Genomic DNA, 26,946 nt, shown 5'->3' with positions numbered 1-26,946 from the left:
AGCCGGCCTGTTTGACTTCCGTTCCCAGAGTCCAAGCTCCTGGGGCTCGCCCACTGGTTGTCAGTAAAGCTCTAGGAGTTTGAGAGCATGGAGGTAGCGCGCCCTCCCTCGACGACGGGGAAGTTTGTGGTGGTCGGCGGTGGCATCGCGGGTGTCACCTGTGCTGAGCAGGTAGGCTGGCTTCCTCGACCCCGGAGGCGGCACCCTCCTGCCCTTCGCCCATGTCCCTCGTTAGTCGCTTCCTTTTCCCCCACCCGCGCACTCCTTGCTTTCAAATGATAGAGACTGCGTGGTGGCCCTTGGACGAAGTTCTTAGTACTGTCAAGCTTAGCCTTGGGCGTAGGGAGGAGTGGGGAGCAAGGTTTTGGGAGGGGAACCCCAAAGCTGACTGAATCATACTCTGGTCCTAGTTACGTCAGAGCAGCAAAAGGGCGGGGCGCCTGGGTGGCTCAGTCGTTGGGCGTTTGCCTTCGGCTCAGGTCATTGCCCCGGGGTCCTCGGATCGAGCCCCACATTGGGCTCCCTGCTTCGCGGGAAGCCTGCTTCTCCCTCTCCCACTCCCCGTTTGTGTTCCCTCTCGCTGTGTCTCTCTCTGTCAAATAAATTTTCAAAAATCATAAAAAAACAAACAGCAAGAGGGCTTAAAACTAACAAGTACTTGGTCAGAAAATTCAGCCCCCTTTCTTAATTAGCTGATTGAATTCAGCTTCCAAGTAAATGCCAGGTCCTTAGTTCATCGTTCATCGTAAATAACTGATAAACTCTAACGTTTCCTCCTATACTTTCTCCTGTATTTCTATCCTATACAAGGTAGAAGAGATTTCATCTCTAGTAATGTATTGTAAAACAACAAGCAAGTTATTAAATGTAGGTGGGGAGTGCTTTTCTGATTCTAGTGAATAATCAGACCATATATATACACACACACACCAAAAAGACTAGATTATTTTGTTGTTATAAAGTAAACAGAAGCAATTATTGAAGTCACAGAAGTAGTGCAAGAAATTCAAGAGTTTTTTTTACAAACTTTTAATTTTTAGGTGTGTTTTTTCCATTTTTTCACCAAGTAAACACCTATGAGCAAGGCATTGTACTAAGGGCTGATTAGTTATGTATAAACAAAGCATGCTACCTCCTTTTTTAAAACACAATCTAGTGGAAGAGACATGTAAATAAATCATTCCAATTTAGGGGTGCCTGTGGAGTTGGCAGGGTGTAAATTGGGGAGGGGGAGTCCTTTTGTCTCAGTACAGAAGGCTGAGTACAAGTTCACCAGGTAGACAAGAAAAACCAGAGGGTGCTAGGGAGGCAAGGATATAATCTCAGGTGGAAAAGCATGGCATTACCTGAGAGCAGCAAAGCTCAAAGTAGATGGTGTTTGGGGGAGGTGACCAGAGATGAAGGTAGGAAGGTTGGCAGAGACCAGATCATAAAGGGTCATGTAAGTCTTGCTAAGAATTTAACAAGAACTTGCAGATAGTGAGATGATTTGGAGTAGTGGCCTAATGTGGTCAAATGAAATATTTTGAGAGGTGATTTGTTCCAAAGTGTTTGGGGCAGGGGCAGCTGGTTAAAATGAGACTGGAAGGCCAATAGGAAGGTGAATTTAGTACTATAAAGAAATTTTGAGGGCCAGGTGTAGCAATGCAAACAAAGTGGGGAAATAAATTACAGAATATACAAAGAAAAGAAAGGTGGAGAGATTAGTAATATTATCAAGTATTATAGAAAGTTCAAATAAGGTGATGTTAAAAAGAATCTGATGGATTTTAAGGATATATAGGTGAATTGAAGATGTTCTCTTTTTTCCTTATTGAATTATTGACATTCAGTATTGTCTTAGGTGTATGTCATAGTGATTGGATATACATTATGAAATGGGCACCTCAATAGGCATAATTACCCTCTGTCACTATACAAAGTTATTACAGTATTATTGACTGTATTCTCTATGGTGTACATTACATCCTTACGATTTATTTATTTTATAACTGGAAGTTTGTTCCTTTAATCCGTTAATATATTTTGCCCAACTCCCCTCCACCCCCAACCCCTTTCCACTCTGGTAATCAACAGTTTGTTTCCTGTATCTATGAGTCTCTTGCTTTGTTTTATTGTTTAGTTTCCACAAATAAGTGAAATCATATAGTATTTGTCTTTCTCTGACTTATTTCACTTAACATAATACTCTCTGGGTCCATTCATATTGTCACAAAGGACAGATTTCTTTTATAGCTGAATAATATTTCATTGAATATATTTATACCACATCTTTTTTATCTATTCATCTATCACTGGACAATTAGGTTGCTTCCATATCTTGGCTATTGTAAATAATGCTGCAGTGAACATAGGAGTGCATATATCTCTTTAAACTGGTGTTTCGGTTTTCTTCTCCTAAATACCTAGAAGTGGAATTGCTGATTCATATGGTAGTTCTATTTTTAATTTTTTGAGGAACCTCCATACTGTTTTCCATAGGAGATGCACTATTTTACATTCTCAACAACAGTGTACAATCGTTCCCTTTTCTCCACATCCTCAAGAACACATGTTATTCCTTATCTTTTTGATAATAGCCAATTGGACAGTTGTGAGGTGATAGCTCATTGTGGTTTTGATTTGCATTTCCCTGATGATTAGTGACGTTGAGCATGTTTTCATGTGTTTATTGGCCATCTGTATGTCTTCTTTGGGAAAATGTCTTATCAAGTTCTGCCCATTTTTAAATTTTTTTATATTAAGTTGTGTAACTTTTTATTATATTTTTGATATTAACCCCAATTGGATATGTGACTAGCAAATATTGTCTCCCATTCAGTACGTTGTCCTTTTGTTGATGGTTTCCTTTTCTCTGCAAAAGCTTTTTAGTTTAATTTCATTTGTTTGTTTTAGCTTTTTGTTTTACTTTGCCTGAAGAAAATGGTTCAAAAAATATTGCTAAGATTGGTGTCAAAGAGCTTACTGCTTATGTTTTCTTCTAGGAGTTTTATGGTTTCAAGTCTTATATTCAAGTCTTTAATCCATTTTGAATTTATTTTTGTATACTGCGTAAGATAGTGGTCCAGTTTCATTCTTTGGCATGTAAGCTGTCCAGTTTTCCCAACATTATTTATGAAGAGACCTTTTTCCCCCATTGTATATTCTTACCTCCTTTATCAGAGATTAATTGACCATCTATGTGTGGGGCTTATATCTGGGCTTTCTGTTCCATTCCATTGATCTGTGTGTCCATTTTTGTGCCAGTGCCATACTATTTTGATCACTACAGTTTTGTAGTAGGGGTTTGAAATCGGGGAGCATAATACCTCCAGCTTTGTTCTTCTTTCTCAAGATCGCTTTACTATTTGGGGTCTTCTGCAGTTCCACACAAATTTTAGAATTCTTTCTTCCAGTTCTGTGAAAAATGCCACTGGTATTTTGATGGGGATTGCATTGAATCTGTAGATTACTTTGGGTAGTATGAACATTTTAACAATATTCAATCCATGAGCATGATAGATCTTTCCATTTATTTATGTCTTCCTAAATTTCTTTTGTCAGTGGCTTATAGTTTTCAGAATGTAAGTCTTTTACTTTTTTGGTTAAATTTATTCCTAAGTATTTTATTCTTTTTGATTCAGTTGTAAATGGGATTATTTTCTTAATTTCTTTTTCTGATAGCTCGTTATTAGTGTATAGAAACTCGACCACTTTTTGTGTATCAATTTTGTATCCTGAAATTTTACTGAATTCATTTGTTTATTCCGATAGTTTTTTGGCCAAATGTGCTCAGTTTTAATGGTGTAGTAGGGAAAGAAATAGAACTTGGTGCAGTTGAGGAACCAGAGTGTGATTTAAGAAAATTCTTTCAAGTGGCACCTGAGTGGCTCAGTTGGTTAAGCGTCTGCCTTCGGCTCATGTCATGATCCCCAAGTCCTGGGATGGAGCCCCGCATCAGGCTCCCTGCTTAGCAGGGAGCCTGCTTCTCCCTCTCCCTCTGTCTCCTGCCTTATGCTCTCACTCTCTCTCTGTCAAATAAATAAATAAAATCTTAAAAAAGAATTCTTTGAAGTTTAAAGTAAGAGAAAGGTTGTAGCCAGAGGAAAATCATGAAAAAAAGAGCAAGTTAAGCCTCTAAATTCTGTTGAAGCCAATACTAAAATGGTTTTGTTTTCCCAGAGTGTATACTGGTTGGACATTTGGAAGAGGCAGAATAGCAATGGCAAAGCACTTGGGAAAAGTCAGGCTAAGATTCTGAGTATATATTAGTAAGGATTTGCTCTAATATTATCCTACTGCAGGGAAGTGAATATATTATTTTTAAAATAAATAGAAGTTCTTTTAACTGTTATTTAGGAAAATATTTTCTTCTCATTCTCTGCATGACAACTTTAAATTGGTATATAATGTAGTTTAAGTAAATAAGGAATACATCTTTGTATCACTTTTCTTGTTCAGGAGGCTTTGTTAGTGTTTAGTGTAAATGTATTACTTGTTTTATCAATATCAGAGTTGGACATTACTCACCACTACCCCATAAATAAGAAGACACAGAATAATGGAGACCTTTAGATGAGGAAAAGTGAGTTTATAGTTTCCTAGGTTAATAACATTATTAAAATTGCATTATCCCTGTCTCACCCTCCAAGGAATATATATTAATACCTAAAGTACCTAAGTTATTTATCATATATTTTCTCCCAACTTTTTTTTTTTAATAAGTTGGCTATTCAGTTTCCATCAGAAGATATTCTCCTGGTAACAGCTTCTCCTGTTATTAAAGCGGTCACAAATTTCAAGCAGGTAAGAACTTTTGTATAACTTTCTTAGTATTGATGTTTTTAAATTTCAGTAACTTGCATAGTAGTGTAATTATAGTTTTTAAATGTTTAAAATGACAAATGTTCTTTTGATAGTCATTTTAAAATCAAAGCTCAAAGTTTAGAATTATAGTGAATACTGAAAGCACCCAAATGATGTTGAATTTCTAGTCCTTAATTTTCTTCCCATCTTTTCCTCCCACTCAGAATTACTTTTCAGAAAATTTTAAAGTTCTTTTGAGGAAAAATGTTATACAAATGTAAATATGAATACAAATATATTTGGATATCATTATATATATGTATATACACAGCTGTATGTGTACAGTTGTATACAGTTGTGCGTGAATAAATGTGTGTGTTGCAAATCAGAAAAGTGCTTCTTGGCCAATTTTACACTTGCAGATAATGTTTCAGATGTGTAATAAGCATCTCAGAACACTTTATAGTTCCATGAATTTACATTACACACATCATAACATTACATTAGGAGTCTGAAATCATTTGAGTCATAGTATCATAGAAGAGTGATCTCTAAACATTTTTAATGTACCTCACATCAAAAAGTTTTGATTTATGTCCTAATATATGTATATTTACATATTATAAATTATGCCCATACTGTAGTGCTATAATTATGTTATAATGCCTATGCAAAATAATTAAGTAAATCTTTTGTTCCCATACTTCGGTGAAGAATACTACCATAGTCTTTAATACAAGTTTTCCCTTACATCCTGATAATAAAATAAAACTTTCTCATGTTGTAAACCGCTAAGACCAAGGGTAATTTAGTGTAATATGTTGCTTGTTTATAACCTACTTAGAGATACCTAAGATATCTTACTACCTAGGTACAGCCAAAGGACTTATGGGATTGAGAGAACCAGATAATAAATTATGGCTGTTAATCTTGTAAAAGAAAAAATATATATATTCAATTATAGGCTCAGAGCACATACATAAGACAGAGATGTATAGCTGCGTCTTATAAGTGTTTTTCCAGAAGACTGAATTTGGTGTAACTGTTCCACAGTTGTAAGACCTGAGTTCAGTTTTGCTAATTTTGTAAATTTTGTACAATAGAAGAAAAAAATCTTGGGTTCTAGGCCTAATTTATTTACCTGGCTGCATAGCCTTGGCAGATCTCTGTATCTCAGTTGCTTCACTTGTAATATTAAGATAATACCTTCCTTGCTTAGGAAGTATTAAAGTTGTATATGTTGGGAGTTTAAGACATACTAATATATATGGAAGTGCATTAGAGTAACAAATATTATGCAAATGTCAGTTCTGAAAATTCAGAAGTAGGAAATTGCATCCTTTTTATCATTTATTGAGCATTTATATTATATATCAACCAGTATGTTAAGTTGAAAGTATAGAACATACACAAAAAATCACTACTGGTTATCTCTGGAGTCAGGGGACAGCAGTAATGGTGGGGTAGTGTGAGATTCAGAGAACGGTAAAGAGGCACATTTTACTTTGTATTAGATACTGTTTGTTTAATGTTAAAGAACATGTTTTTGTGGCTTGTGTAATTTCTAAAGAGAAAAAAGATTAATAATAATTCACATTACTTCTGGAGTATTTACTCTGCACCAGACACTCTTCTAAATGTTTTAAATGTATTAATTTAATCCTTAAGTAACTCTATGAAGTAGATTCATATATTATCCCCACTTAGAGATGAGGTAAACGAGTCACAGTGAGGTTGGGTAAATTTCTGAGATGTGTATAGATAGATTTTGAGTACAGGCCCTTTGGCTCTATAGCCCTCATGGTTAATGAGTAGCACTTTCTCAGAATAATTCCTTTCTATTGGGGCAACAAATCTACAAGACATAGTTACCATACAATATGGTAATTATACTGATAGTGGCAAAAAAAATCAAAACTGAGGTCATATTGCAATATATGCATAATTATTTTTATAAATATATTATTAATGAGTGCCAAAGCCTGCCTTTGAGAATCCAGAAGGCTTTACATAGGAAGATGCATTGAAACTGAGACTGAAAGAATAGTAGTTTTTCCCATGTTTGTAAGAGGTTGAATAGAGGCAGGCATGTGCCAAAGTGTATGAAAGTATATTGCTATGTAATATGCTCTAACAGGTACCAATTCAGTGCTGCTGGAGTGTAAAGTGTGAGGTCGAACCAGTAGGCAGGGGCCAGACCATGATGGGCTTGTATGCTATGGTATGGAATTGCATTTTATCCAAATTTAGATGATGCCAAACTTTTGGAGCATTTTCAGCAGGTGAGAACACTGAATTGGAGATAGAAATTTAGTATTCATCATTGTCTCAGTGTCAGCTGAGTCATATGCATGGGATGCAGTCTCCCAGGAAAAAATACATACAGTGAAAGAGCCCCACAGCAGTGTCCTGTGGAACACTGACATTTAAAGGGAGATCAGAGAGAAAGGAAGACCTGAAAATGGCCACCCTTATTAGTCTAGATTGAAGAGGAAAACTGTGAAAGAGAAGTATCCCTGAAGCCATGGAAGGCAAATGTTTAATTAAGAGGAGTGGTCACAGGACACCTGAGTGGCTCAGTCAGTTAAGTGTCTGCCTTCAGCTCTGGTCGTGATCCCAGGGTCCTGGGATCGAGTCCCGCATCGGGCTCCCTGCTCCGCGGGGGGGGCCTGCTTCTCCCTCTGCCTGCAGCTCCCCCTGCTTGTGCTCGCACGCTCTCTCTTTCTCCTCTGACAAATAAATAAAATAAAATCTTTATTTAAAAAAAAAAAAGAGGAGTGGTCAAAGGTGTCAGATCCAAGGGAATAGTCAGACAACACAAGGACTCAAAAGTGCCCATATCTAGTAAATCATTGGTGACTTTGAGACAGTTTACATTATCTTCAGAAATTAGTAGGGGGTAACTCTAAAATGACAGTAACCATAAACTTTTCTCTTTTGAAATTTAGCTGCAAAGGGAAAAAAGATAGGGTGGCAGCAAATAGAGGACATGAGGACTAGCATTAAGTTGAGTTTTATTCTTTTAAGGTGGAAAACACTTTAGCATGTTTACCTGTTGAGATTAAGAAGCCAGTAGGACTGCAGATGAAGAAAAACAAGGAATATATAATAAAAGTCTTGAGGAGGTGAGAGATGATGGGATATAGAGCACAGATTACTGGATTCACCTTGAAAATAGAAATGGGTCAAGGAAGGCAGACTGTAGCTGAGAAATGTATAGATGGTGGGAAAGAAGTAGTAAGAGTTCTTAGTAGTCTCTTTAAGCCTAGAGGTAAGGTGATTTGCTGGGAATGCAGAGGGTGGAATGTGTTTGTAAAACATTAGAATAATGAACTTTTGAAAAAATTACTGAGGGATGGAAGATGTTACTTGATGTTACTCTTCTCACTATGTTGACCCTTAAGCACCGATGGCATAAGAGCAACAGTGGCTAAACTGGACTAGAGGTCATTGTATTCTTCACTGCCACACACTCAGTTAAATCAGTTAGAGCCAGTAAAAAACGTTTTATTAAATCCTGACTCATAAGTGTATGTGTTTTTAATACCTTGTATGATAAAATGGGGTTGTAGGCATAAAGCACTTGTTCTGCGCACAGTAGTGTTGTCTCAAGGAAAAGCAGTTGTGCTGTTGCTGAGTTGCAAGAGGAACTAATTTCTCTTTTACGGACACCAGCTTTACTTGAAAGAACAACTGACACACCATAGTAATTCATATTTGGAAAATGAGTGAAGTGAGCCTGTCACTTCAAGGAACACAGGTGATAGTATTTGTTGCCAACAGGACAAAATTAGAGCTTTCCAGCCAGAATTAGAGTTTTGGAAAACTCATTTCCTCACTGTGAGCCCCGTGGTACTTGAAGACTTTCCTGATGAGATTGTTGGTGATAGTAATGTGATCTTTTGATATTGTAGTGATATAAAATGTGTTAACATTGGGCAGATCTCCATAACTTAGGGAACCACTGTTGTCTAGATGACGAATGTGATGTTACAAGATCCATTCAAAGTGCAGAATAGACCAGTGGATTTCACAGTAACAGAGGATGAAAATTTCTTTGATATGGTTTCAAATTCTACATAGCAACTAATCTTTAAGAAAACACGTTTGTTGAGTTTTAGTGTAACATCAAAGAATATACATTCTCTGAAAAGGCTGCATATACTTCAACCAGATTAACATATTGTAATAGTTTGAATGGAGAAGCAGATCTTCTATTAAGACCAGACAGTAAAGATACTTGCAAAAATGTGAAACAATGCCATTCTTCTTAATTTCTTTTGTTTTGGAAAAATTGTTATTTTTTATTAAAAGGATATTTGTTTAACATGTATTGATTATACTTCTAATTGAATTAAATATTTTACATTTTTCTCAGTTTTCATATCTAACGTAGCAGATATCCCTGGGTTTAACTCACATAGGCAAAAGTTCTTTGGGGTCCTCAGTCATCTGTAAGTGTGTAAAGGGGTCTTGAGACTAAACAGTTTGAGAACCACTAGGGCCATGTAGTAGGATTTCCCAGTAGTATTTAGGGGGCAGCTGAGGTCAAATGCCAGTCTGCAAGGTGTGGTCCTTCCACAGCAGACTGGGTATAGGACTGGAAAAAGCAGGCAGTTCAGTCTGTGGTTGGGGGTTTTCAGGGTAATTGATGGTTAAAGAAAAGAAAGCAAGGAAGTAAAAGTTTGGGCAAAACATGAGATGATCTACAGTGGAGTCATGGCTGCACAGGAAGAGAAGTGAGTCCAAGAGGATGCTCTTGGGTTTAGACAACAGGAAAGAGTCTAAAGGCTAGATCACAATAAAGTTGGCTAGTAAGTGGACAGAGAAAACTGTGAGGATAAGGAAATCAACAAGGTGTGTGGTAAAAGTATGCAGAAGTGAGTAGAGTCAGCCCTCATTTTCCAGGCTAGGAGACTAAGGTGCAGGGACCTGGCTGACTTGCCCGAGAGGTAGGACTAATATTTGAGTTCAAGTCTTAAAATGTGGAGTTAGCCCTCTTTATACTGTATGTAGTGCAATTGGCCGACTTTGTTTTATGAATATGAAGTAGTGTATAAAAACAAATGAAAGTATTTTTATTATTTAAAATTCTTGAAATATTTTTTAAACATATATTTTTACCTTTCTGATCTAATACAGGTTTCTAAAGTATTGGAGGAGTTTGATGTTGAAGAGCAACCGAAAACCATGTTAGAAAATCGCTTTCCCAACATTAAGATTATAGAATCCGGAGTAAAACAACTAAAGAGTAAAGAACACGTAAGAGGATTTCTTTCTTTCTTTGTTTCTTTCTTTCTTTCTTAAGATTTTATTTATTTGAGAGAGAGAGAGAGATAGAGAGAGAGAAAGAGCGCATGAGTGGGGGGGGAGTGGAGAGAGGGAGAAGCAAGCTCACCGACGAGCAGGGAGCCCAATGTGGGACTCGATCCCAGGACCCCGGGATCATGACCTGAGCCAAAGGCAGATGCTTAACCTGGGCGCCCGAGGATTTCTTTCTTAATGTCAGCCCACTGTTCAATCTCGAGCTTTTGCCTGCTTTCTTTTGACCCCGTCTGTACCGCCACCACCACTAAGGTCCCTCGCATATAAAGTTTAGTGATTTATATTATTACTGGGAAAATTTATACTTGTGAGTTTATTATGATTATATAATTAGTTTGCATTTTAGGTTTTACATTTTACGTGAGCATTAACACTTACAGTGTCTACTGTGTCTGGGCACTATGTTAAGTGCTGGGAGACAACAGGAATATTACAGTGAACCTGCCCTGGGAGCGCCCAGTGTCGTAGCGAATATACACATGCACACGTATAACTATAGGGACATGAAAAGCAGTCACTGAACTCTTATCTAAGCTCTGATACTAGAAATTTGTGAGGACTTCATAGAAGGATAATATTTGAATGGGGTTTAACTCTTAAAGAATTAAGAGTTCTTAATTAGGGGCACTGTAGGAAAAGGTGGTGGCTTATTCAAAGGCCCATAGGAAAGGAAAGGGGCACATGGAAGAGTGACACTGTCAGAGGGACTGCAGTGGGGACAAGGAAAGGAGATTGGCAGACGAGGCCAAAGAAATAAGATTGTGAAGAGCTGTTTATATCAAGCCAAGACATTTATTTTGTAATCAATGGAGAAATGAAGAGATTTTAGGGGGAGGCAGGGTGATACCATGGATACTCTTTTAGGAAGGTAGATCTGACAGCAGTGTTGAGGATGAAGTGGGGGGCAGTGAGGGGCTGGTGGCCAGCAACCAAATCAGAAGGTGGTTGCAATCATCCAGAATGGTAGAAGGCCTGAACTAAGACGGGGACAGTGTAGTGGAAAGGACGGCCCAGATATGAGTGAGATTTCTACCGTAAACTCAGCAGGACCCAGTAACCCACTGGACACGGGACTGAATAAGGCGGGCTCAGAAAAGGGTGTTGTCAGATGATAACAATATCCTCAGATGAGCTTCAGGCAAGATGGGAAGTGGAGTTTGCCGTTGTTTCCCTAGAGCAGCTCTCATTTGTGAGTTCTCCCTTAGGGAGAAAACACACTTATAATACATTCAGAACACAAATAATTTGACAGGAAAAAATAAGTAAGTACTGAATTTTATGGGGAAAAAATCTGAATCCTAAAACCAGGATAAATTTCTGATATTTATAGTAGTACATGTTCTATATCACATCCATGTCAGTTAATTTGCAAATAGAAGTGTGCTCAAATGTGTACTAATAAATTGTGAGGGAATTTATATTTGGGCGTTGAATAAATCAGAGTGCCGCCCATTACCATGTTGAAGTGTCCTAAATGAGATCATGTCTGTATTATTTGTCCTTTATATTCTTTAATGAATTAGAGATTGTGTTTTATTTTCATATCTACTTCCAAAAATTTAACAGTAGCCAATGAAAAGAATTCTTGTGTTTTTACAGTAGCTACATGCAAATTATTTTTTAGATTTGGTCAGGGTCTATAACTACTGTTTGCCAGATAAAATTCTAACTATATTATCTGCAGGAAGACTTGTGTAGAATTCCTGTATGCATTATACTGTGTGGATTATTGGCTTTATGTTTTTGTTAAGCACCTGAAGAGTTACAACGGGTAACAAATGTCTCAGTGGGTATCAAGTGCTACAGTTATGATTTGCCATGTTTTATAAATCAAACACATGGCACAATGTTAACCTCTAAATCACTCTGATAAAGTCTGGCATCTCTCAGACATATGTACTTACAGATATGTACCTTCTAAAGGCTACTACTTAGATGTAGGTTTTCATTCAATATTAAGGAACAAAAACAGTGGATCTCAAATATGTATTTTTAGACTCAATGATGCCATTAAAAATTAATATAAATAACTTTAAAGCCAGTACATGCTAGGATTTAAGGTTAACACATTTTTCACTTATATGAAAATATCCCCAAAGAGCATTTTTGCTGGTGAAGTGATTGTTATTTGTACTTAAGCATATAAATACTGTGTTTTTAGCACTTCTAATGTTTTTAGATAATGTACCCTTTCCTACCACACTGTACCATTAGAATTACTAGATCTTCCTACAGTAACTTCCACTGGGATCAGAAATATTCATTAAGGCCTGCCCCAGGTATAATATCAGAATGATCAATTTTAAAATTTCTGAATGTTTAGTTTTTAACTTGTGGTCAGCATACCTCCCTGAATATCATGAGATTCCTTAAGTTTTATGCAAAATCTGGTGTGACTGTACCTTCTTTTCCCAGGGGAGAAAGACTAGTTTTCACAGATTCCCAGAATGGTTCATGGCTCTAAAATGATGGTGAATGACTGGACTGAATGCATTCTCATGTTTACTTTGCAGTTGCTCTAACAAAATATTGAGTGCCACCAAGAGGCAACCTTAATGTATTTTTTGCTTTCCTCTTATTGAATTTTTAATTTTTTAAAAATATTTTATTTGAGAGAGTGAGCAAGCCAGAGAGAGTGAGCAAGAGAGAGTGAGCGAGCATGAGCAGGGGAGGAGCAGAGGGAGAGGGAGAAGGAGACTCCCCATTGAGCAGGGAGCCTGATGCGGGTCTCGATCCAGGGACCCTGGGATCATGACCTGAGCCAAAGGCAGACATTTAACTGACTGAGCCACCCAGGCACCCCGAATATTTTATTTAAAATGAAATTGTACCCATGAATGAATATGTTTCTCCTCTCCCCTTCCTTGCTTTGTGTTTTTACAGTGCATTTTAACAGGAGATGGCAGTCAGCATGTGTATAAGAAACTCTGTTTGTGTGCTGGAGCTAAACCAAAGTTGATATGTGAAGGAAATCCTTACGTATTAGGAATCCGTGATACAGACAGTGCTCAGGTAACATTTTGAGGTTGGTTCATGGGAAAGAAATGTGAATATTTCTTAGACTTTTCTATATTTGAATCAAAATATTCCACTTACAATGTTAATTCCTAAATTATGGAAGAGGTTTGTTTTATCCATAAACCAGAAAGTAGTTATAATGTTATTGCCAGTTTCAGTTTGGCTTTGGTTGATAATTTTTTTTAGTTCATGCTGATGTTCTTTGTTCTTTCCATTGTGCATTGTATCCCAGATTACACACACATTCATTACTGTAATTTGGGAATATGTGATTTGCAATCTAAATAATCTTTTTCCAAAAAGGTAAAGCATATCCCAAACTTACTGAACTTACCCCTTAGCAAAAAAAATTTATATTCGAAGATCTTTGTGGTACAGAATCATGACAGAATCCCAGAACTGAAAAATTCATTTGGTTTATTGTTGTGCTCAGGAATTATAGTAAACTATCTCAATAAGGTGAAACTCGGTGGAACCTTCTACAACTTCTGGTAATGGATTTCAGGGCTTTGGGGTTCATTGACCCTTCTTGCCAAGAAACTCTTCCTGGTTTCTGATCATAATATTCTGTCTTATCTTAAGCTCACTGTTGTAGTTCTATCTCATAGGGTCATAATTTTACATTTATTAATAATATTTTATATTCTTGAAAATTGATGTTTTCTTTTAGCCTGCTCTTAATTAAATAGGAATGTAGAGAAAACTAGAAAAACTTAATTATAAATTATAACTTAATTATAATTGTGAACATTTCAGGTTCCTGTTATCAAAGACTGAGTTCATAACTGTGTTCCAGCTAGGCCCTCTACATACATAAGCTAACTGCTTATGATAATCCTGTGTGACAGTATTACTCCCATTTTACAAATAGGAAACTCTGATGGAGAAATTAAGTTTTTACCTATACTAAAGTAGTTATTAAGTCTATCAGAAGTACAATTTAAACTCATGCCATTTATCTCCATGTCCAGTGTTTTTAACAGATCTTTCCTAAATTATTTACTGTCCTCAGTGAAGGACAAACTAAAAATAACTTTTTTTTTTCTTTTTAAACAAGTCAATTTCAGTAGTAAGCTCATTGTGAGCTTTTTTAGGGGGCAGAGGAGGAAGGTGGTAGAGGCATCAATTAGTTGTCTTGTAATGATAAGAACGTAACGTTTTTTCCTGATGTTAGACATTATTGTCCCTGCTCCTAACAGCTTTATTTACATTATCTTAATGCTTGCAGAGGCCTAATGAGATAGAGTCACTTCTTGTTTCCATTTATAGTTGAAGAACTGGAGGCACAGAGGGGTTAAGCAACTTGCCCAAGTTACTAACTCCGGGCAATTACTAACTCCTAGAGCCAGGGACTCTTAACCACCAAGCTGTTGTGCTGCTCTTTCATGCAAGTTTTGAGTGTTGATGAATTCCAGGGAAAGTGTCAACTGAAGGACTAGGTGAAAAGGAATAATATGTAGGATACAGATCAATGTCCTGTTAGTAAATTGATTTGATCAAGGAGTTAGGAATGTGATGGACTAGAGGTCATGCCGCTTGCTGGAATTCTGAACCACTCTAAATGTGATGACCTAAAAGGCAAGGAAAATCAGCGATATTGCAGCTTGGGTGAAACAGAGAGCATTTGTAATATTGGGAGGGTGCATCCTGGCAGAGTGGGAAAGTCGATTTATTTTGTTCCTTTGTAAATCAGATAAAATTCCTACATTTTAAGAATATTATCACTGAAGCCTCTTGCTTCAGGTTTTGCCCACTACTTACAGAACCCTGTCTCCTTTTCTTTTTAATACAGGAATTTCAGAAACAGCTTACTAAGGCTAAAAGAATAATGATCATAGGGAATGGCGGCATTGCACTTGAACTGGTGTAAGTATATATTTTAAATCCTATTTAAACACTGCTCTGTGATTCATGTGATTATTGGCAGACTAGAAACATCTTGGTATTCTGAAATTCAAAGATAAATGTAATTGGTTTTCATGTATTTTCAAGGAAAATGTCCACTTTCTATTTTTGGCTTTCATGGAATTCATAGTTGCAGAAATGTCATTGCCAAACATGAGTTTAGGGAATGTTTTCTGTCTCAAGGGGTCACACACAGGTGACTGGAGAGGTGTGACCCATAGAGGTGTTTGGTAAGCATGTACTATCTTGAAAAACAATTTAAATGTGCACAGTTTTAGAGATTTCTAGTCACAGCCCCCACCACTTTTTATTGTTTATACCCATCCTGCTTCACTCATTTATATAGGTACCTGTCTGGCCCATGACTCCCTATTTGAAGATCTGTGGTACTCTCAGCTCTTTGTTTTTTGGAAGCTGGAAAATGGTGAATGCATAAATTAATATAAAATACTATCTTAAGATATTTCAAGTTCAAAGAACATTGAGGAATCAATATCCTGCTATGGTCTACAGAGCATAGATTTTCTTTGTGATTTTATCTTCCAGTGAATGGCTGACATGGAATAGTCTGGACATTTTCAGGCGAGAAAGTTGAGCCCAACTACAAAGAGGATGAATTTGCCAAAGCCCTGTCCATTCTAACTCTTGCACTAGGTTTTTGCTCCTTTTTCTGACAGGGTGGTGGATCCCATTGGAAGCATTATAAGAGTTCCTAAATTGCCTGAGTACTAGGATTGGCAGTCATTCTTATAATTATGAAGTTTGTGGCACTATGGAGAACTGCAGAGAAAAACAAACAGAAACTAGAGAGTCAAAACCAAACAGGGGCAAGAGAAAGGAGGAGGCACGTGACAAATTTTCTCCAGTAGCGATCACTGAAAGTATAACTTAATACTATTATTCTTTACATTGGAAGATTTTTCCTACATTCAGAAATGTTCAGTCTTACAACATTTAATCCCGTTCCTCATTTTCTTTAGGTTGAAGATAGACTATATGATTCAATAAAACTCCTAAAGAAAGGCCGCATATAATGCTGTTGTCTCAGATTAGGTCCACTGATGATCATGTGTTTGTCATCTCATGAGAAATGACACACACAAACCCTTTCTGCTCTTCAATAGCCCTCATGTTTCCCCAAGGCAAATGCTCATTTTCTTCAGTGTATTTTTCTTCTTTACTTAGTGTAGGTTAATCCTTTCCTTTTTAAAAAGGCTTTTTTTAAAAAATAATTTCACAAAACCTTATTTCACTGTTTTTTTAAGAGTGGTTTTAAAAATGAAAGTATTTCCGCTATGTGTGAGGATGCCTCTGTGGTGATGCATCTTGCTGAGGGCATAGTTCATAGGCTAAGGGGAGTACAGGGTGTCTGTGAGGTAGGGCATGTACAGGAGTTCTCATGCTTACTTATTACTGTGGCCTACTAGTCAAGCATCAGTATTTTAAGCTATACTGATATGCATTATACTGTTATATTACTTAAAAATTTAAAAAATGGTAGAGGAATTTCTAATTTATAAAAGCTAAAGAAAGTATTTCATAATAATGATGTGCCTATATGTAAATTAAGATATGAAATTTATTACTGAATGTTTGTATATTCTACTTTCTGCTCATCAGCAATCCTATATGACCTGAGCAGGATAAAATAGAATATTCTCCAAAGAATGTGAAATTTAGTAACTATAAATATTTGTTTCTGCCATAGGGGAGCAGGAAAAATAAAGGCTCATTAGATGGGGCAGGGGGATCCTTGACCATTATTGACTTCAGGTGACCTGAAGTCAGATGTACTAAACCTTCTTTTTTATATCATCTACTTATTGATTAGTTTGAAAAGTCCACATGTTATGTTATAGCATCTGTGACATAAAGATGGTGATACTTTGACCATACGTCAGCGTTAACAGTTCTTAGCACACGATACTCTTAGTATCACTACAGGTTCAAATAATATCCTAGTATAGTTAGGAGGACCGTATACCCTGTTTGTCTAGGATTGTCCCAGTTCATCAGTTGTAACAAAACAAGTATTAATAGTAGAAAAATCTAATGGACTTCAGGGACTTGGTGAAATGAATACTAAGCAAACCACATTCTCAGTGACCAAACCTAGAGATAAAACAGTGTTCAGGAGCTCCGGCCTTCTCATGAGTGGTGTTGGCCTGTATACACCACGGCCATTTCTTTTTCCTTGATTTTTCTGTGAACCAGATCTTTCTTTGGCTGGATGGCTTGGAAATTTCTGAGGCAAAGGGAGAGGATTGCGAGTAGTGGTTCCTTTATAACAGAGTTAAAATTTTAGTTGATAACTCTGATTCTCTCCTTTTTCTGTCTCCTTCCATAATGTTGTGCTTTGAGTACACAAAATACTTGTTACCAAAGAAGTGAGGTATTTTCAGTATTTTAACTGTATACCATCCATCCATCCATTATTGATTACACTATACCTGTCAAAAAAGCACTGCTCATTTATGGAACCCTGGGGAACATTCATACAATAACTATGTTGGGGAAATTGAACACTTAGAAGTGATGCTCACTGTAATGAAATTTTACCTGATACTCAGTTACATATGTTTGTCATTTTTATGTTCTTTCAATAAACTGGTTAAATTTCTTTTATTACTTATTCTACTTTAACTCTTTTGATCCTGACGGAGTATTACATTGCTTCTTATAATCATTCTTGCTCAGTTTGTCGTAAAATACTTTCTTTACTTTTGCCCCCAGAGATAATTGTTATTTGCAAATACAGAGATTTCTATTCAGACTTTCAGAATTGCTCTGAGTAACTTTAATATTCCTTTTAGGTATGAAATTGAAGGCTGTGAAATCATTTGGGCCATTAAAGATAAAGCCATTGGGAATACTTTCTTCGACGCAGGAGCAGCAGAATTCTTGACTTCAAAACTCATTGATGAAAAACCAGAGGCTATAATTGCACATAAAAGAACTAGGTATACAACTGAAGGTAAATACAGCATCTTGTTCATTAATTCACAGATGAAACTGTTTAGCTTTTTAGCCATATAGAATAAGGCTATAAGAACATTGAGCAAAATATTATAGTTGAGAAACAGAAATATAGGTAATATTTCTCTATCTTATGACTTAGATTTTCCAGGATTTTTTTAAATGACACAAATATGTATAATTAAAACTGGAAATTTAAAGTGAATTAAATGAACCAGCCCCACCTGCATCTTTGCAAACAGATGATACAACTGGACAGGAGCTAAGATAATTTTACAAAAAATGAAATGAATTAGAAATACAGGGGCGCCTGGATGGCTCAGCCAATAAGCATCTGCCTTCGGCTCAGGTCATGATCTCAGGGTCCTGGGATAGAGCCTTGCATCCGGGCTCCCTGCTCAGCGGGGAGCCTGCTTCTCCCTCTTCCTTTCCCCCTCCCCTCAGCTTGTGTCTGTGTGTGCACGCGCACGTGCTCTCTTTCTAGCAAATAAATAAAATCTTTAGAGAAAAAGAAAAAATACAACAAACCTAGTTTTTTATTTTAAGAGCTTTTTTTTTAACTTTTGGCTTATACAGTTCGAAAAGAATTCTGTAAGTCTTGAGGGTGCTAAAAATTGACAAAATGTTTAAAAACAGAATGGCTAATTTTTTTATTGAATTGTAACAGACTACAGTATATTAGTTTCAGGTGTACAACAGTAGTGATTCAGTATTTTTATACATTATGACTTGGTCCACTCAGTAGGTTTAGTTACCCTGTCACTGTGCAAACTTATTACAGTACCATTGACTATATTTCCTGTGCTGTATTTTACAGCCCCATGACTGACTTATAACTGGAAGTTTGTACTTCTTACTACTTTACTCTTCACCTATTTTGCCTGCACACCAGTGCCTCCCCTGTGGCAACCACCACTTCTCTATGTCTCAGCCTGTTTCTGCTTTATTTATTTTGTTGTTTTAAAATATAGTTTATATTTAATAAAATATAATAATAAAAATAATAAAAACCAGAGGCTAGAATTGCACATAAAAGAACTAGGTATACAACTGAATAATAAAAATATTTTTTCTTAGTTTAACTTGCATGTGTTTATTTAAAATAATTTTACTGAAGTATAGTTAACATACAGTGTTATATTAGTTTCAGGTGTACAATAAAATGATTCAACAATTCTATGCATTTCTCAGTCTTCCTCATGATAAGTATAATCTTAATCCCCTCTATTTCATCCATACCCCCATCCACCTTCCCTGTGGCAACCACTTAAAGAGTCTGGTTTTTGGTTTGTCTCTTTATTGTTTATTTTGTTTCTTAAATTCCACATATGACTGAAATCATATGGCATTTGTCTTTGTCTTTGACTTATTTCACTTAGCATTATACCCTCTAGGTTCATCCATGTTGTTGCACATGGCAAGATCTCATCCTTTTTTATGGCTGAGTAATATTCCGTCGCATATATACCCCCCACATCTTCTTTATCCATTTGTCAGTTGATGGACACTTGGGGTTGCTTCCATATTTTGCTTGTTGTAAATAATGCTGTAGTTAACATAAGGCTACACATATCTTTTCAAAATAGTGTTTTTGTTTCCTTTGGATAAATAGCCAGTAGTGGAATTACTGGATCATATGGTAATTTTTTTTTTTTCTGGTAATTCTATTTTTAATTTTTTGAGGAAACTCCATACTGTTTTTTACAGTGGCTGTACCAATTTGCATTCCCACCAACAGTGCATGAGGGAACTTATTTCTCCACATTTTTGCCAAGACTTGTTATTTCTTTTCTTTTTTTGATTCTAGCCATTCTACAAGTGTAAGGTGATACCTCATTGTGGTTTTGATTTGCACTTCTCTGATGATTAGTGATGTTGAGCATCTTTTCTTGTCCCTGTTAGCCAGCTGTATGTCTCTGGAAACCTGTCTGTTCGGGTCCTCTGCCCATTTTTTATTTTGGTTGTATTTTCGTTACAAAGTTGTAGGAGTTCTTTATGTATTTTGGATATCAACTTTTTATCAGATCTTACCCTTCATATTAACATACATTTGGGGATATATATATATATAACATCCCCAAAACACACTGTGTTTATACTCAACACTTGGTTGAAAGATTATCCACTGTATAGCTCTATATCACAAAATATTAAAATAATAAAGTAATACAGGTAACTTAGTTCAGTCATGCTGTATATATGTACGTATGAGAATCACAATATTGCCTAAAAGCTTGAGAATACAAGTACATGTCTCTGTCTGGCAGTTTTTAGGTCATTTGAATTTTGAGTTGAGTTTCTCTCTTCAGGAAGAAAACAAACCAAAACTGGTGCTGGTAATATGGGCAGTGCCTTGGGACCTGATTGGCATGAAGGCTTGAATCTTAAAGGTACAAAAGAGGTATGTGTTCATATACTAATTAAACCTAAGATGCAATGTTAAATTCTTAAACCATTTGTTAAAGACTGGTCACAAATAAGTCAAACAACTGCTAGGTCACTTTACTTAAAATCCAAAATGCTAGGACAGACAGGACCAATGGCACTTGGCCCAATTCCTTACCACAGGTAAGTGAGTATTCATTCATCTAAAACTGATTCGTGCCCTTCTTTTTAGTTCCCCAGGCAGAGAGATTTCCAGGCTCGGACTACAGTGAATATAACTGCCCTATTTTAAATTAATCTTTTCTCAAAGGTCACTTCACATGCATTAAAATATTTTGAAGATTATTAGATGAATTCTAAATAAAATACATATTTAACACCCTAAATGGATTAACAGATGACTTGCTTTCACTTTTATTTATTAGATATTTGTTTTTAAATAGTTAAAAGGCTCTGATATTTAAATACTGTAAGAAGTATACATGGAGTCCTTATTACTGTGTATGATTTCTTTTCAGCCTTGGGTAGTTTGGAGGAGCTGACTTCATGGCATATCTAATTTTTGTGATAGAAATTATACAAAATCGCTTCTTCCTGCATCTTCAGATCCAAAGATTAATAGTATTTTTAACCTGAGAACTTCAGCAGTTTGGTTCACTAAACATTATCTCCTTTGTACTTGGCACTTTACTGAAGTTCTCGGATAGCACAGTAAATCGGCATGGACTTGCCCTCAAGAGGTTTTTATAGTCTCTAGCAGTATAATTTTTTAACAACTATATTTGTAATTATCACTGAGGCTTATACTTGCTTAAAGCATGCCCTGCCAGTGCAGCTGGTTGTTTTCTTAAGTTCTGAATGGATTTCTGCTCACTGCCTTCACACACAGAAATTGAGAGGCTTATTTTGGGGCATCCAGTGTGTTTCCATTTATATTATAAGAATTATTTTTTCTATATGTTTCTATAAGTGTATTGTAACTTTTTATAATCATTAGCAACCTAAGTCATTTTTTGGGGAATTGTATGGTGACCAGTATTTCTTTAGTTTTCTCATAAGATTCATATTGAAACCATGTGTGAAGTAAAGAAAATCTACCTTCAGGAAGAATTTAGAATTTCTAAGAAAAAGTCCTTGCCTTTTCCCAGAGACCATTCTAATCAGTCAGTGACAACTGATAAAGGTAAGTAATAAAATAAGGAAAAAAATACAATAACCAGTAATTTAAAAGGAAAAAAAACTTAATCTTACTATATTAAAAAACTTTAATTTCCATATGAAATTTAAACATAAAAAGTAAAAATGAAACAATAATGTAAGTCATTTTATTTTCATTACTTAGTCTTCAAGTTTCCTAATCGTTTGTATTCAGCTTTACATTTTACGTGGGGCTCCTGGTGCTTTGACCACCAGAACTCTGTGCGTCAATCAGAATATCTTGCAGATCAAAACAGTTATCAACTAAAAAAAACTTCGATACTCTCAAAGGTGAAGTGACTTCCCCAAAATCAAACAGATTGAAAATCTGTAAACTTGGGATTAAGAAACAGATCTAATCCCTCTTTCACACTTCCTGTGAGAACTAGCATATAAGACATTCCACTGTCTTTGAATTCTTTGAGTCTTTCCATGGGAAAAGGTAGTGATGGAGTTGGAATATGAATAGTAAGGGAAAACACTGAAAAGTGAGTAGTCTATTTGGACTAAATTCTCAGTGGAGTATAATAGCTTAATAGTTTTAAAGAAATAATTTATAAAGTGATTGTCAGTTTAAAATCATTTTGTTGGAAGTTCTTTGTCTAAATTTGAAGGAAAAATGTTTAGAATGCTGTAATTTTTTAAGTATACTGAAAACAAGGAGATAATGCTGATTGCATTATAATTGTTTAAGCAAATGTGCCTTATAAAATTATTAAGAGGTACATTTTAAAGTCCTCTCCTGCTTTTTTCTTTCACTGTTCTAGGTGTTATATTCACATAATGCTAATGACAGCTGGTGATGATTACATTTGAGAGTGAAGGTGTTTTGTTTGTTTGTTTGTTTTAAAGAAATATGGCCTGTATATGTGGAATTGACTAATGAAAAGATATACGGCTGTGATTTCATTGTCAGTGCTACAGGAGTTACACCAAATACAGAACCTTTCCTCTGTGGCAACAGTGTAAGGTGAACTATTTTGTCCTGCTATGAATATTTTTAAAGTAGTATGAGATTTCTAATTCTCAAGCATAATAACTATTCATTGTTTTAGTGTAAAACTGTAACTTAAGGAAGCTGAAAACAATTTAGTTTACAGTCATGTTTTATTTACAGTATTTCGTATTGCCTAAAGTCCTTAAGCAGTAAATGTCCCAGTGTAAGTGTCTTCATAAATAGGACATAATGCACAATTCATTTGTCTAAAGGTTGATGATTCTAGAGAAACTATCTTGTATTTTCTGCCTTTTAGCATTTGAAGCTCAGAAAACCGAGGAATATTGTAATTACAAGTGGGGTAATCATATGGTTACTGAGTGTTCTTGATCTTAAAAGTCTACGAATGTTTTGGTTGGTCTGTCCTAGTAGGATTTTGATTCCCTGGAAATTCAGCTGAGTTGTCTAAACTTGGCAGCTGTTTTTTACTCACTCACCGAAGATCAGCATAACGAGGTGTAAAAATTTGACTTGTTCTTTCACTTTAGAACAAAAGACACCTTTCATTTTTCTTCCCATGTATGCTTATCAGGAATGTTGTTTAGTTTGATCTAGGAGAAGACGGAGGCCTGAAAGTGGATGCTCACATGCACACGTCTCTCTCTGATGTCTATGCTGCGGGTGACATCTGCACCGCATCCTGGAGGCCCAGCCCGGTGTGGCAGCAGGTAAGCCGGCATCCACCATCACACCTTGTATCAGATTCCATCTGACGGTGCAGGAGTGAGTCACTACCAGCAAATCCAAATTTCTGGTTTTCCCACTTTGCTACTTTAAGTAGGAGGCTATCCTAGACATTTAAAAAAAGAAATGTTTCCCTTTTGGTAAATTCTATAGTGATGGAACACACTGGTATGCCTTGTAATTGAAAAAATTATGGGCTATGACTTTTTCATCTTCAAATACTTATCAGCACTGTCCAGTGGAACTCTGTGATGACAGAAATGTTCTATACCTTTGCAGTGTCCAGTCAGGTAGTCACCAGCCTACCTGTCTCTGTTGGCACTTAAGATGTGCTGAGTGAGACCGAGGAACTGAATTTTAATTTTATTTACATTTAAGTTTAAATAGCTCCCTGCGTCTAGTGGCTACCAGACTGGACAGAGCAGCTCTAGATGAATAAATAACATACTGAGGTATAAACCGTATAGATGATGACCCCTTGCGATCCTGATGACCCAGTTCTGTCTCTGTGGGAATTATGACTGAAAAAGTTTCCTATAGTGAACAGCCTTCCTCAGCTGAACAACTCCGTCCATCTGGATGTCCACATCCTCCTGCCCTCACGGTGCTGCCCACCTCCTCACGGTGGAGCAGAAATCCTTGAGGAAGATACTTAGACCTCGGCCGTAGGCGAGGTGGTCTTAGGAGGAGTAGAGACACAGGTAGATGTTACAGATAAAAGAACCAGGCAACACTCGGTGAAAGAAGTAGCGGAAGGGCCAGATGCATTCTAAGAGGCCACTTCAATACTTTGCGTGTTTTTACAAACAGCAGAGATAACAGTCATAGGAAGAGTGCTTTTGGCCTGTTTCTAAAGTGCTAGCTTGTTTTCAATTTTTTTCTGTAATCATTCTGTGGCATATCTGTCTTCAACTCTCAGGAATTGGCGTTTGTGGGATTTTTTGAACACTTTAAACCCTCTAGGATAAATTATATCCTTATTACGTGTCATACTCTGCTATAGGCAATATCCAAAAATAAACAGCTGTCTCTTGTTTTAGACCTCGTGTCTTCATTTGTAGGAGCAATAAGTAAGTACACTAATTAGTTTTCCATGATCCAGGACCCAAACTGGAGGGACTCAGAGGCTGGTAGACATTAAGTAACAGTGTAACACTGCCGGCCGCCTCACTGGAGGGACTCAGAGGCTGGTAGACATTAAGTAACAGTGTAACACTGCCGGCCGCCTCCATTAGCCGTTCTCGAGTGTTGTGCTCAGTTTGCTCTGCTCCCTTCCCACAGACTCCCTTTCACTTCATCAAACCAATCCTGTTTATACACAGGAGACGGAATTGAAAAAATCTATCCATTCTACTAGAAATGATTGTGGTAGTATTTTTGCACACAAAAGGACATTAGTTACACACAGGGGTGTAGGTTAGCTTATTTAATTCTCTCAATAGCCATGGAATAGGTGGTGTACATTTATGTTTCAGGTGAAGTTAAGGCTGTTAATAAAATAAATAAAAATGAAAAGTTAAATATGTAGAAGAGTTAATGTCTTGACTTTCACAGCCAGTATTCTATCAGGGATTTCTAAAACTTTGTAGAAATAAACATACAGTAAAGGAGAAATTAATAATGTAAGGGAAGAATTTAAAATTCCCAGCATCAGTTGCTGAAATCTGATAAGATTTCCTGAGGCTGGACAACCAACTCATACATCGATTTAGCACCACAATCTAAGGATTAGGAAGAAGAATGAATTTTTCAGTGATAATTTGTCAGCTCTACTTCTGATGATGAACTTACTCTGAAAAAGGAGACTGGTTAATTAGTAGTATTCTTACCTGGTATACCCTGAAATGTTGTATTTATATGTAATAGTTTATTGAAACATAGATTTGGTATCGTCCTTTAATTTTAAAGGCAGTAATATCAAATAGCAAAATCAAGTTTGGTTAGTGTGGATTGGTAACTGCTTCTGTGGCAGAGACAATCGAACTAGTCCTCTAGCTCGCTAGATCTAGCCAATCTCAAGGACTGTCAACAGTGAACCCCTTTAAGGAATTCTGTAAAGTATTGTTAAAGTAGAACAATGAAAACTTTTATGTCATAACATCTTTTTCTTTCAGATGAGGCTGTGGACGCAGGCTAGACAGATGGGATGGTATGCAGCGAAGTGCATGGCTGCAGCTAGTTTAGGAGAATCTACTGACATGGACTTCAGCTTTGAACTTTTTGCTCATGTAACAAAATTTTTTAACTATAAGGTAAAATAGATAAGCAAATTAGTGCCTTTTTCTGATTGTTAGTCTTAAACCATCTAAATAATTATTTTACAAAATTTCTTGGAAATCAGTACCTGGTATTTCTTCTAGGCTTAGTTCCTGTTTGAGTACATTTTGAGTTTCATTCTTGCTTTGTGGGGGGAACCAATAGCTGTCATACTCAGGGATGAACCCAGTGCTTGGCCTTGCATATTCTTCATGACTCTAAGCTGATGCAGTCCAGATCCTAGATATTTTTAATGTTCAGAGATTGTGTGGTGGTGTCATCTGTACAATAAATGCAGTGCCATTCAAATGTTTTCTTTGGGACACTCCCCAATTTTTGTGAGATTTCTAAAGTAACAACCTAGTATAACTACATATAGTGTTTCCTTTTTGGACTCATTAGAATCATGTTTTTATCCCCACCTATAGGTTGTACTGCTGGGAAAATACAACGCACAGGGCTTAGGTTCAGATCATGAATTAATGCTGAGATGTACCAAAGGACAAGAATACATCAAAGTTGTCATGCAGAATGGGCGAATGATGGGAGCTGTCTTAATTGGTGAAACGGACTTAGAAGAAACATTTGAAAACTTAATTTTAAATCAGACCGATCTCTCATCATATGGAGAAGATCTGCTAGATCCAAATATTGACTTAGAAGATTATTTTGACTAAAAAAGGCATTTCAAGAACTACATAAAGTTCCAAAAAACACAAAGTCACAATAAGGTAAATGCACTGATTAAATGAAGAATACAGAAGTGATAATGATTTCAGTGGGAAAATGTATGGAAATTATTTGAACTTTACAACACAAAACTGACCACTTAAATCCTTACATTTATATAAGTTACTCATTTCTGATTTAGCTAAGTTGTTATCTACTTAGCCAACAACTTAGTCTGGCATACCAGAGTCATTCTGATTGTGAAATCTCAGAGAGGGTTATGGTTTCAAATTTATATTGATACCTTATTGTGTTTACGTTTGGATTCTACAGGTGTTATGAGCTGAAGTAACTCCCTGTCTAATAAGCCTTTGTAAAATATTCCATATGATAACTTTGCTATCAAATGTTGGTTATATCAAAAGAAAATAAACATATCAAGGCATAAGAGTTTAAGGTAGTTATTTGAACTTGAGTATTTCACATCAAAAATTGACAGTATGAAATGAGAAAAATGTAGAATACTTAAGGTCCATATGTATAAAATATTAATAAAATTGTCTTAAACTCTTTTCTTGGAAAATAAACACCTATCTCATGCATCAGTTTATTCTTAGATTGCTGAAGCATGTTTGCAGACTTCTGAAAGTTACCTGGATGTTTTTCTTCCCTCTTTTTATCAGCTCCTTCAGAATGAATCTACAAATAAAAACAAAGCAAACATTCTGGTCAAAACTCAGTGGTTCCAT

General features: G+C 36.3%; 1 protein-coding gene across 3 annotated transcripts; it reads left to right on the top strand.

Moving 5' to 3' along the window:
* On the top strand, positions 1–26,946 carry PYROXD1 (pyridine nucleotide-disulphide oxidoreductase domain 1). 3 transcript variants are annotated; one of them, XM_027595450.2, is made up of 12 exons: positions 1–171; positions 4,705–4,785; positions 9,928–10,047; positions 12,994–13,122; positions 14,921–14,994; positions 17,847–18,007; positions 20,319–20,410; positions 21,442–21,577; positions 22,444–22,556; positions 23,134–23,256; positions 25,387–25,500; positions 25,957–26,946. In XM_027595450.2, the coding sequence occupies exons 1-12, from the start codon at positions 88–90 to the stop codon at positions 26,203–26,205; spliced, it is 1,476 nt and encodes a 491-aa protein (XP_027451251.1). In that variant the 5' UTR covers positions 1–87; the 3' UTR covers positions 26,206–26,946. The 3 variants fall into 3 exon arrangements, with proteins under 3 accessions (XP_027451251.1, XP_027451250.1, XP_027451252.1); XM_027595449.2 differs by having other exon boundaries at positions 25,387–25,524; positions 25,957–26,360; XM_027595451.2 differs by lacking the exons at positions 1–171; positions 4,705–4,785; positions 9,928–10,047; ... (1 more) ...; positions 14,921–14,994; positions 17,847–18,007 and adding an exon at positions 19,022–19,063 and having other exon boundaries at positions 20,317–20,410; positions 25,387–25,524; positions 25,957–26,360.

Source organism: Zalophus californianus, chromosome 9 (assembly GCF_009762305.2).
Source record: "Zalophus californianus isolate mZalCal1 chromosome 9, mZalCal1.pri.v2, whole genome shotgun sequence".
Taxonomy (NCBI): domain Eukaryota; kingdom Metazoa; phylum Chordata; class Mammalia; order Carnivora; family Otariidae; genus Zalophus; species Zalophus californianus.
This window is presented reverse-complemented; position numbering and strand designations above follow the sequence as displayed.